This window comes from Solea solea, chromosome 5, assembly GCF_958295425.1.
Source record: "Solea solea chromosome 5, fSolSol10.1, whole genome shotgun sequence".
NCBI lineage: Eukaryota > Metazoa > Chordata > Actinopteri > Pleuronectiformes > Soleidae > Solea > Solea solea.
In genome coordinates this window covers 18,190,542-18,202,632 of record NC_081138.1, presented here as the reverse complement: position 1 = coordinate 18,202,632, position 12,091 = coordinate 18,190,542, and the positions used below count along the sequence as shown (strand labels likewise).

The 12,091-nt window shown below is 38.2% G+C and overlaps 2 protein-coding genes across 3 annotated transcripts; one reads left to right on the top strand and one right to left on the bottom strand.

Moving 5' to 3' along the window:
• Positions 1-789: 789 nt before the first annotated feature.
• On the bottom strand, positions 790-5,786 carry phospho2 (phosphatase, orphan 2). The gene is made up of 4 exons (XM_058630410.1): positions 5,673-5,786; positions 4,016-4,096; positions 3,648-3,742; positions 790-3,556 (listed from the first exon to the last, which is right to left on the bottom strand). The coding sequence occupies exons 2-4, from the start codon at positions 4,084-4,086 to the stop codon at positions 2,997-2,999; spliced, it is 726 nt and encodes a 241-aa protein (XP_058486393.1). The 5' UTR covers positions 4,087-4,096; positions 5,673-5,786; the 3' UTR covers positions 790-2,996.
• Positions 5,787-6,369: 583 nt separating this feature from the next.
• On the top strand, positions 6,370-11,634 carry syap1 (synapse associated protein 1). 2 transcript variants are annotated; one of them, XM_058630356.1, is made up of 10 exons: positions 6,370-6,458; positions 6,819-7,013; positions 7,771-7,889; positions 7,996-8,062; positions 9,146-9,219; positions 9,310-9,449; positions 9,538-9,689; positions 10,331-10,380; positions 10,539-10,695; positions 10,840-11,634. In XM_058630356.1, exons 1-10 carry the CDS (start codon positions 6,404-6,406, stop codon positions 10,968-10,970), a joined length of 1,140 nt encoding a protein of 379 aa, XP_058486339.1. In that variant the 5' UTR covers positions 6,370-6,403; the 3' UTR covers positions 10,971-11,634. The 2 variants fall into 2 exon arrangements, with proteins under 2 accessions (XP_058486339.1, XP_058486340.1); XM_058630357.1 differs by lacking the exon at positions 6,370-6,458 and having other exon boundaries at positions 6,705-7,013.
• The last annotated feature ends 457 nt before the right edge of the window (positions 11,635-12,091 follow it).

Sequence of the window (12,091 nt, the reverse complement as noted above, 5' to 3'; positions counted from 1 at the left end):
TAAAGGGAAAAGCCGAAAGAAGATTATATTTTAGATTGTTTTTTGTTTTTTTTTCTGGTGCACAGCATGAATTTGATGCAGAATCAAATAGCAGTATCCGTGGGCAATACTGAACATGACAACACCAAATGTCTAATTATAGTGACCATAATGACATCAACTAATGGCAGGATGGGAATAAAATCTCTCGTCATTTGCCAACACCAGCTGTTTCTAAGCTTCTTTAAGCTGTTTGTGTCTGGCCTGAGCACCAAACTCAGAGTAAACTAGTCCAAACTTTCAAGACGACTATCCAAGTTTGACAGCTTCACTGCTGCATCCGGCTGTTACTTACACAACTCGGCATCTTCTTTTAATACAGCAAGTCTCTTCAAAAGCTTCCACCCACTCAAGACTGAATTCAGAAAGTAAATAAAATCTGCTGAGTCTTGGACCATAATACCAGGTTAGATTTTAGGCGACGTGCGAGTATGTGAGTTGGTGGAAGAAGTTTATTTTCAGACTCCCTATCGATTTGCGGTGAGCTTATTTTTTTTTTCCATTGATCTTTGGAAGGAATATCTCTGCAGTCTCACCAGATGTTTCAGTTAATTTGAAGAAGAGGAGTAATCACTTCCTCCTTCCGTCCTTCTGCATAATGATAACGGAAAAAAACACAGAAACACAGAACATTTGCAGAGGATGGAATTATTAACTTTTCATCAGTGTGACCAGCAGGTATGAAGTCTTCGCATTTGCTATGAGATACTCGGAATCTTTCATACTTTATGTGCAGATTACATACTGGAGTAAACAGGAAGCAGACTTTATACTTTGCGGTTTAGTTTCAGAAAATAACACGGGAGGGGAAAATACAGCAACAGTGAAAATGCAGTGAGTTTCTTTCATTAGACCCACAAATAGGTAAACTGAAACTGGTAGTAAAATTTTAACAAATATGTTCAGCTTGACCCCACAAATATCAAGTGAGTACATCGAAATCAAGTGAATATTCACAGAGTAAGGGGTGCGTGCTCGAGATCAGGGAGTCCCAAACTGGGGTACTTTCAAGTGATGTCGGGGTACGTGAACACAAAAACAAAACACACAAAAAAAAACATGATTTACAGTCAAATTCATCCAAACATTGTAGCAGAATTAGCTTAGAGAAATAACTGACTTTGAGAGATTTTATTTCATGTGTGCTCTGTCTATGTGTGTGCAGGAGAACATGGCTGGAGGTCAAAATGTCTGAAGGGATACGGGACTGTGAAAAGCTTGGGATCCACTGCTTGACAGCTCAAAGTATTCACCAAAATTTAAAGTGTTGTTGTGGTTCTTTGCTTTGTAAAAGGTGCTTTAAATGTAATTTAGCAAAAGTACAAAAATCACCCTTTTGGACGAAACATATCCAAAGCTGGCCTGAAGTTAAGTTCATGCCACTATGGAAATGGTTATTATTTGTCCTACCCCAGAACAGCCTTGTTTTCTTTGAGAAAAAGACTGCCTGTGTTGTGCCGATTCTTGGCACAAGGGGGCAACAGGGAGCATGCACAGCTCAGTCTGTTTTATCACATAATAACAACGGATAATAAACTATCCCTTTAATGCTGTCTCTCATCACAGCATCTGTTTTCTCTAATGCAAATACACTGCAGATCTCCCCAGGTGGCCAGAGGACAGTGAGCTTTGAGTAGCTGACTGATCTTGTTTACAAATAATGATTAGGCCTAATAAAGCAATAATTAAACAATTAATATGTTACGTCAGCCCAGAGTTGATCACAGCCTGTTAAACTGTAAAAAAAAAAAAATGTTGGATAAAGTTCCCAAGATATTCAAAAGCTATCTATAAAGTTTTATGGATAATATTACAGTATAGAAACTAAAAACCTTGTCAAATAAAAGAACAGGCAGGTTTTACATTATCCACACAACTCAAGTAAATCTGAGGTATTGTATAACAAGGACTTGGTTAGCTTGAATTGTTTAGTTTATGCCATGGATTCAACAGAGCAAACTAGACAGTAAATGTGATCAGAATGATCTAAAACTGATTTCCATTGATAACACATAAGCACACACCTGAGATGTAAAAATTGCAACAACAAAAAAAAATCAGTACATTTATTCATCTGCATTTTCTAGAAACTAGATAAAATCAGCAGCAGAGGTACGTCACTAGAGAGGTGTTAGGTTTAAAATAAAATCATATCTACAGAAATGGGGCTGCTGTAAAAACAAGTTATAATCCATAATGAATTAAGTATATCTATAGTGTTTTCATGTTTGTAAAATCACACACATTTGTTAAAAGGCTGTGCAAAGGCTCCACACAAAACCACTGGTCGTTCAGACCACGTGATTAGTGCTGTTTGGCATCTTAGCTTACCAAAAAGGCAAGAAACAAAATGACACTAAATTCAACTACCAGCACCTATAGAGTTAATATTATGTCTTCTTTACCTATTTTCTAAATTCATTTCAAATTCATTTAAATAACTACATGTTATTATATATGTAATACCATGTGTCTGGATAGAACAATGACGAAAATTAACACAGAAGACAGGGTGGAGGTGTTGACAGCTTTCGGTCAAGTCTGGACTGATAAGACGCAATCAGGTCACAAAAGAAAGCAAATCAGGAAAATTTAGATAAAATATGATATTTAGCTTAAGAGGTGCAGGAATCGGTGTCCTCTTTTCCCCTGGAACAGAGCCAGGCTTGTTGTTTCACCCTGTGTTGTTGTGCTGAGCTAACTAGCAGCTGGGCAGTGAAAGGTATTAGTGCCATCACCGGATTCTTAGCAACTAAGCATACATTTGTTTCTGTGATGTGTTAATGTTACTGGGCTCAAACACCCAAAATTCCCACTGCAAACTTTGAACATCAGACAAATCTTTGATAATAATTAAATTATAATTAAATATTATAAATACTGGTCTTGGTAGGGCAAATGTTACACCTCTGATAATTGATAAGCTAATCAAGTATCGTATACTCCACGGGCTCTGCCTACGACTGCATGGCTGCTTTCAGCTCCTGGAGGATGTCGGTGCCGTTGCTCCACGCGAAGACTCTGGGAGAAGTTTCACCTTCCTGCCCTTCCAGTTTGGTCAGCAGTTTCTCCAGGGTGTACCCTTTCCTGGGCATCACAACATCATGACTCCTCAGACAGAAAGTAGGGCACAGATCATTCCCGCCATCGCCCACGTAAAAGATCTGCGCATACTCCACACCATTATCAGACCAATCGGACAGATAAAGCTCCAGGACTTCCTTCTTACAGAGGTTGACGGGGCATCGGTCGCACTGATGTGAGTGGTGGCACTGCACCTCCATGTGCCCAAGCTCATTGAACTTGGCAGGGTTGGTAAAGACCCGATCGACGGCTGCCTGCAGCCCAGCTGCATGGAGGACCCAGTCTATGAACATGGTGTTTGAGTCCGAGATAATTATGCAGTCGATGGTGCTTTTATTCTGCGATATGTACGACAGCAAGTCTGTCATTCCAGCAGTGAAGGGTATAGTCTCCATGACGCTTTGGACCCTGTCAGGGCTGACCTCCTGGTGTCCTGGAGGGATGGACATTTAAAAAAAAAGTCAGTGAACTTGTATGTTGTACAACTATGGGCATCTATGAAGGGACATCTGAAATGTAACCACCTATATAGCTCATCACTCGGCCCATGAATTCAGTCCAGTGACCTTTTCTGTAGGAATTCTTCACAGAGTCGGGGAGAGTCTGACCTGGAAGGCATCTGGAAACAGAGACAACAACATGCCATCATCCACTGTGGAGATAATTGTGATGACAAATGATATATTATTGAATCCTGTTGTAACCCTAACCCTACATCAACCAGGTCAGCTGGTGTTACAGTGAGGTTGATTGGTGTATACTGCCGGTGATCTTATCAGTGTGACGTATCGATCCCGTAGTATAATATGGCAGCAACACTTCAAGATATTTAACATTATAAATGATGTTAAGTGATGGATTCACAGATTGATTTAACCAGTGTTTTATTCACCTGACCACCCAGGTATCGCTGTTGTCATCAACCACAGTGTGGTCAAAATCGAACACCATCAAAGTCTTCATCTTTTTTCACCTGGAAAAAATGTGACAAGTTCAAATGAAGAGAAACATTATTTTAGATTAGCAGCTTTATTCAATTCTATATGATGCAATATAACGCGTATTAAGTCCAGTCATGTCGTTTTTATGGACAGCAACTGCATTTTTGGAAATGAGACTTAACAATTAAAAAGATATGCATCATAACTGTGCTTTCAAACTGTCTACATTGTTTATTTATTGAAAATCTTTCATTCATTTCAATTATTTCTCTTGTATTCCTGATTTAAATAAATCAGTTTATTGATATATTTGACATGTTTCATCATTTTCATCTAATAAAGCATTTGATAACTGTCAAGAAAAATGCTACGTAAAGAAGTATTATTAATGTATTAAATATATTATTGTTGTGTAGTAATAATAAATGACCAAATCACCTGGAAAGCACCTATTCATCATTTTAAACCAAAGTATCAAGAAGCAGTATTCAAGCAAAACAGGTTCTGGATCACAAATGACTCCGCACTCTTTAGTGTTCAATAGTACTTCCATATTTAAGCTACTGTGCATAGGTAATAATGGTAATTATATCAGTAAAATATACCCACTATACTCATTCTGCAAAAGAAAGGAATAAGAATCATTTATAAGACAAGTTACAGAGATCATGTAAACTCTAAACCTAATAAATCTCATAGAATTAAAGACAGAAATAATCTTATTTAAAGCAGAAAAACAATCTACTAATAACAAATATTCAGAAATTGTTCACTGTAAGAAAAGGGGGTCGTAATTTAAGGCAATATTTAATTTCAAATCTCTGAAGGAGAAGTTTTTGTACATCTGTTTGTGTGAGAAACTGTGGAACAGTTTGATGGAGGAGTGCAAGGAATATGGAAACATAAAACAGTTTAGAAACGCATTTAAAAAAATCACAAAGGAAAGGAATGAGGAGTTTTTTGACTATCACCAGGTGTTCACTGTTGTCTATGCACTTTTTTGCCAGCACAATCCAGAAATGTAACAAAAATATACAGAAATAAGAAAAGGGTAATGTAATTGTTGTTAATACTTTATGGAGAAGGGGTGGGATTAAATAAACTGTAATTAATCCCACCTCTTTTTGGCTATGTAGATTAAATCATTGTGTTGTTATCTTTTCTCAGGTTGTCTTTGATTGTCTACTTTTGTATTATTATTTTGCTGTTTGCTTGTTTCACTTGTATATTATGTATATTGTTTGTTTGTTTGTTCCTACAAACGTCAGTGATTAACAGAACAGCAGAAATATACTCCTTATATATAACAGATAATGTTACAGTAATGGATGACTGGAAAATATTACAAAAATAAAAGCGGCATAAAATCAAAGTAAAAATAATAAAAGAGAGAGAGAGAGAGAGAGAGAGAGAGAGAGAGAGAGAGAGAGAGAGAGAGAGAGAGACATTCTGTATCAACGGCCTAGCACACCGGCTAATCCTACTGAGATTCAGCTCTATACGTCAGTCTCAGGAGGAAGAAAACAATTTACACTGATTCTATACTCAGACGTGTTACAACACTTTTTTTTACTGCGGGAACTGGCTACCGTTGTCAACTGAACTTACCTCAGGCTGCCTGACATGAATCCACAGAATCTGAAGCCTGAAATCAGGTTCGACTTCTTCTACTTCCGCGTCTTGTTGTTTGACAAGACATGCAACAACCAGTTGTCGCTTCAATGCCGCCACCTACTGGCGAGTCGTGGGCCTTTCAGACGTTGCTGATTTACAGATATACGGTGGTCTATAATTATTATACTAGAACTGTTGTTATTTAATATAAATATATTATTTAAATAAATATATTATTTTTGGCAGGAAAATAGCAAGTGTTTACTGTTGGTGTAATTCAGAGCCGTGTGTACCATGAAAGTGAGACCCCAGCCATAATTATCAGTTTGAATAGTTCCACCTGTGTCTTTTCTACGGTGACAGTCTGAAATTGGGGCACATTAATGCTGAGTCATGCTCATTTTTTATGGTTTGAATTGGTCTATTCTATAAACCAAGGGAGCTGAAAGAAAATTAAACGTCATTTGACTTTTCATCCTTTTATGTACGCCAGAAAAAAACAAGCAGTCGGAGCATTTTAAAAGGAAAGTGAGTCACTACATTACTGACGTTACGTAACTGTATTTTTTTTTGTTTGTTTGCTTTGTAGACGACAAAACCTCAACGATGTCACTTTAATACAATACATACAGCATTACAGCCAGGTTACAAGTTTCGACCCCTGGGTTGCAGTGACACATACGTTACATTCAGAGAACATAGTGTGGAAGTGGAGGAATGAAATAATGGAACGTCAGTGGCAGGAAGAGTTGACAGAGGAGCTGAAGACCTCTTTTAAATGTAAGAGGTGGACGATTATATCTGGACGGAGAGATTGTCCTGTCCAGAATGAGACACGATTGTCTTTCAAATTACATCTTTGTAGCATAGGAGAACATCGAAATTATGTTGGCGGAGCAGTGATACAATGGGACACACTATTGGACTGTATGTGAGATTATATTGCAACGGTTACACTGTGCCTGCGGGGGGCAGTATTACGCTATTATGCATACATCCTGCCGAAACCCCATTAGAAGAAGAAAGTCAGTCGATTACTTCCTGGTTGCATAAAACTAGTCGATCGCTGTCCATAGTGTGTTGGTGTGTTGTTTTTCTACCATTTAAGTTATTTCTCGATTTTGACCAATATGTTTAAAGGTTTGGGGACGTGGCTGGGTTTGGAAAATCCCACGGAAACGACGACGTCAGATGACACAGAGGACACGAGCGTGCGGCAGGAAAACAAGGTGGTAGAAGCTCAGAACGAGGTAAACAAACAACAACCAGCTGAGCAGCAGGACGAAGAGAAAGAGGCAAAACTGGAAATCTTGGATCAGAGCAAAGGACTGGGCGGTGAGGGGGAAACATGCTATTTTCCTTTGAATATTATTTGTGCTATTCCTGCGAGTTTATTAGTTTAAGTGTAGTTTATTAGTACCCCCATAAGCAGAACATTAGACAGCTGCTATCCTTCTTGTGTCACATTTTAAAAAGGACAACAAATCAACAAAACAGTTTTGTAGGAACATACTGTTCCTACTGAACATAATGTTCTTACTCATTTCAACGGTCGGTTGTTCTCCAGCATAAGTGCTCGACCAGAGAAACGCATACGCCGTGGCATTGTTTTGGATAATGTTATGCAATGTCACACCAATTATTTATTGAACATGTTCCTAATTAATAATAATAATAATTATGTATTAAATGTACGCATATTGTGGCTCATTCGCACTGTGACACTCCTTCTATCTGCACCTTAAGCTAGAATAAGTATTATACAGCAATGATACTGTATAGTTTTGTTTTTGATATGTGTATTTGTTTCTTCTGCACTCCACACAGATCTATGTTTGTGCACCTATAAATTAGGTGTTATATTACTTTACATTGTCCCGGGTTGTTTGCCTCTATGTGTTTTTCTCCATCTGTCTTTATTCACTCCACATAAAGCTGCTAAATCAATGGCCTTATTTTTCTTGCTCAGCTTTTCTACAGTGACAACAAGAGGTTGTCAACTTATAGATGTATTTGTTCAGTCGCAACGTCTTGAGTGACAGATTTTGCTGTTGAATACTGATGTCTTTTCCTCATCCTGCTCCACATGAAGAGTTCATCTTCAGTTTTGCCTCCAGTGCCACCAAAAAGATTTCTGATTCAGTGGTAGGGACTGCTCAGACCATCAAGAAGACAGTGGAAGAAGGAAAGATTGACGGCATCATAGACAAGGCATGTCCCTCTCTCTGCTTGGTTTATAAGTTTAGCAGCACTGGGTTCACATTTCCTCCATTTAATGTGAACCTTGTTTTATTTATGCATGTGTATGTTTTTGCAGACCTTTCTCGGAGACTTCCAAAAGGAGCAAGAGAAGTTTGTCCAAGAGAAGAAAGCACAAAAATCAGGTAAGATCAGTCAGTTTTTCTTTTCTTTTTTTAAGGGAATTTGTAAATGAATTCCTATTCTGTTGAAGAATCTCACTCTACAAGGTATAACTACCCTCCAGTGAAGCTGCATACTTTTTGACAATAAAAAGCATAGCTGTAAAAGTAAAGACTGAGCAAACAGCTAAATCCAAAAGTATTGGTATTAAATCAGCTTTATAAGTGGTTTGATAAGTAAACTTAAAGTGATACTCCTTTCACCCACCCCCAGCAGCCATATAGAGCACAGATAAATTATTAAATAACAACAATAAGATGAATAGTAGTACTACACACAATAAAGATAGAACCCCAAATACTCATTGAATTAGTATGTTAATTGTTGAAATGAAATCACACATATGTCTATGGGCCTGTCATCTGTAGCCGTACCAACTTGTGTGACCCATAATTGGGGCAGTAAGAGGCAAAAGTCAACCATCTGTGTAAGTTTCTCAAGTCTATGGATGGATAATAAAAGGGGTGCAAACATTCATTAATGGTTCATCTTTTAATTTCCCTTAAGAACACCCACATCCTGTACCTTCAGTTGTCACTGTTAATCGCCACTGACGGCAGCTTCTGCTCTCAGTGTCACATCATGAGATCAGAGACATTTTAGGTGGAGTATCTTTTGAGTGTTTACTCTGAGGTGCGGTGTGCAACGAGGTAATTGTTAAGAACAAATATGTCATTTCAAATTATAGCTGAGGCAAAGGCTATCCTGATAGTAATGTCATACATAACTGTAGTGCATACACTGGATTGTGTCAAGATTTTTTATGTAATTTAAAAGCATGATTCTTAAAGACTGTCATTAGCGGCAGACACAGTTCAGGCAGCATTGACTGTGTGTTATTACCCCAGAGTCACAGTTCATATTCAGGAAGTGAAATGCACCTTGTTAAAGTTATGTACATTTTAATATTACAAATATAAAACAATAAAAGTAGTAATCGGCATAATGTTGTCAATAAGGAACATACTTACCACAGACCTAGATGTACCTGACAGTCCTCTGTGGTGTACTTTTTAACAAATGTTTGTCTGTGTGTGTGTCTCTAGAAGCAGCAGTGCCTCCCTGGGTTGGCTACAATGAGGAAGAGACTATACAGCAGCAGATACTCGCTCTGTCAGCTGTGAGTAAAGACATTCACAATATGATTGTATTTACATGACTGATGTTATCGATGTATGTGTAAAATAATCGCTATGACTGCGGATTGTAGGACAAGAGGAACTTCTTGCGAGACCCTCCTGCTGGTGTTCAGTTCCACTTTGACATAGGGCAGATGTATCCTCTGGCTGCAGTGATGCTGGAGGAAGACCAACTCCTTAACCGCATGCGCTTCGACCTTGTTCCCAAACTGTCTGTACTATTTCAGTATTTTATAACCTGTGAAATCATCAATTAAATTGTACTACAACATGGTGATTATGGTATTTGTTTCTCACAGTGTGAAGGAGGAGGCTTTCTGGAGGAATTATTTTTATCGGGTTTCTCTGATCAAGCAGTCCGCTCAGCTCACAGCGCTAGCAGCCCAGCAGCAGCAGAAGGACGGCGAGGACAGAGGAGCCAGTGTTTCACCTGAGGACATTGTCTTAACAGGTAACTCCCATCTGTGCTTTCAATAGGGTTGCAACAGTATCCATGGTGTATGTGTATCATTTCACTTTTATTCATTTTGTCACAGTAAACCTTAAAGGAATTAAACATTGTTCTTGGTATAACAAGGGCTGTAATATAAGGATTGAAATGTAAGTTGCATAAAAGTAGACGCATATCCAGTGCTATATTATACTTTTTTTCATAAGAAGTGTTAAAATATCTTTGGTTTATTATTAAAGGATGGTGGGACAAATTTGACTTATTACCTAGGTCTGTTACCTGATGTAATAGACCTTTTTCACAGCAGATAATAATCTTAATATCTTAATATGAAATAGTAGGGCAAACACAGGATTTACCAGTAACATTAATTAGGATTCCACTCGAGGTTTAAGAGAGCCAGGGTCATGCCAAGTGTAAGGTAAGGTCACAATAAATACTTTAACCTGTAGAAGTTTTTTTTTGTTTAGTTTTTTAATGTATTATTTTTAAAACCTTTTTTGGACATGTTCCAATAAGGTGATGGAGTAATAATTGTACTGTATGGACAGTATAGCATTGCTAAAACAACATATCTAATAGTGGACTAAGACTTTTGCACTGTATGTCAAGCTAACGCCTCTCATTTATGTCTTTTATAGATAATGTTAGACCAAAAACTCCACCAGTTTCCATCAGTGACAAACAGAAGGTAAGTAATTTATTAGTCAATATTTCACATCATTCTCACTCACTGATCTGGAATATTTTGTCACTAACATGGATCTCAGGTGGTTGTATCAGTCTGTGACATTCGGCTTTTTGTTGGAGAATAAACCCTCACCCCTTATTCTGTCTCCTTTTTGTTAGCCACGTCAGGAGGAAGAGGAGGAGATGTCCACGAGCCCCGGAGTGTCAGAGTTTGTGAGCGATGCATTCGACTCAACGGCCATCAACCAGGAGGATCTGAGGAAAGAGATGGAGCAGCTGGTGCTGGATAAGAAGGACAGCACCCCTTCTCCTGACGGTTAGTTTTAGAAGAGATTCTGATTTATTCAGCCCATTTTTGTATCTGGAAGACAACATGGTTCCGTGGTTGTATTGTGTATAACTAAATTGGGGGGGGGGGGTGAATTGTCTTGATCAGAAAGTTTCTCTCCATCACATGCAGATGAGTCAGCAGACTGGGAGAAGGAGCTGCAGCAAGAGCTACAGGAGTACGAGATGGTGGCCGAGTCCGACAACAAAGACGAACAGTGGGATCAAGAGATAGAGAAGATGCTCCAGGCTGATGAAAGCTAAACTAATACCATGTTTTGGTCTCTTGTACAGGCTGTGACCTGGTAGAATGGATGAAGAGTGATAAATATTGACCAATAATGCACATGGGGGGATTGATCTTTCATACCCTCTGCCCCACCCAACTGTGAACACAGTCTTGTAAACATTCTCCTGATCTCGGTGAAGGTGTAGATCCAGTTAGAGCAAGAGAATTTGATCTCCGTGGGAAGCAGTGGTAATGTTTAGGTGTATTTTTGAAGTACTGCTTCATTTCTCCCTCCTAAATAATTTTTTTATATCTGCTTGGTTTCCCTTCTCTTTACTGTGTGGGGAAAAGCTGGTAGACGGCACCTCAGGACAAGTTCCAAGAATTAAAAAAATGGATAGAGCTCATTGGAAATCACAGATCTGTATCAAACTGCATCTTTGTTTCCGCTGCTACTTTGTGCTAGGTTGTAAAGTCTCAGTGTAGCTATAGTGCATTAACGTCAAATGTAAAGTTACATTTATTTAAATAAAGAGGATTCTAAACCATATACTTAACCTTTTCAATTTCCATTTTATAATGAAATGTGGCGGACTGTCCTATCTGCTTGTCTTCTGTTCTTTTGTTTTCACTGCAGCTGAAATACTGTATATTTTCTGTATTATCAGTGCTTAAATAAAACAAATCACTTATTATGGACAGTTTTTGATGTTTGGACGGTTATACAAAGCTACAACATGGGCCATAAATGTATATCTATCAGTTAATTGGTAACACCTAGCTTAAATGGATGCAAGTGAATACAGAAATCCTGAGGTTTTGTCCTTTTTTTTATTGTGTAGAAGATGTGTAGACACAACTGATTTTGGAGGTTGCTTTGAATGGGATTATATAAAATAAAGGGCTTTGTCAGTTGTTCAGCCTGACTTTAATGAAAGGGTAGAGAGAATAATAGGAGCACCTGGCAATGTAATGCAATACTGACGTAAGAAGTACCTCTTATTAAAAGAACTATTGTAGTAGACTGCAGTGTAAGTGCAGTTTGTCCACTAAAGCCTAAGAATACAACATTGTGAAATATGTGTTTAATGTAGCACTGCATATAGAATATTTAGATATTCTAAGAAGCTAGCATTAAGATAATGGACCCACAATT

What these genes read in the sequence shown, in the direction of transcription:
- phospho2 (XM_058630410.1), bottom strand. Translation starts at nt 4,086, where the DNA reads ATGAAGACTTTGATGGTGTTCGATTTTGACCACACTGTGGTTGATGAC. An exon ending in AGCGATACCTGGGTGGTCAG is followed by an intron (nt 3,743 to 4,015) that starts GTGAATAAAACA and finishes CTCTGTTTCCAG; the next exon opens with ATGCCTTCCAGGTCAGACTC. An exon ending in CCGAGTGATGAGCTATATAG is followed by an intron (nt 3,557 to 3,647) that starts GTGGTTACATTT and finishes CCATCCCTCCAG; the next exon opens with GACACCAGGAGGTCAGCCCT.
- syap1 (XM_058630356.1), top strand. Translation starts at nt 6,404, where the DNA reads ATGGAACGTCAGTGGCAGGAAGAGTTGACAGAGGAGCTGAAGACCTCT. An exon ending in AGATACTCGCTCTGTCAGCT is followed by an intron (nt 9,220 to 9,309) that starts GTGAGTAAAGAC and finishes TGCGGATTGTAG; the next exon opens with GACAAGAGGAACTTCTTGCG. An exon ending in TTCGACCTTGTTCCCAAACT is followed by an intron (nt 9,450 to 9,537) that starts GTCTGTACTATT and finishes TGTTTCTCACAG; the next exon opens with TGTGAAGGAGGAGGCTTTCT.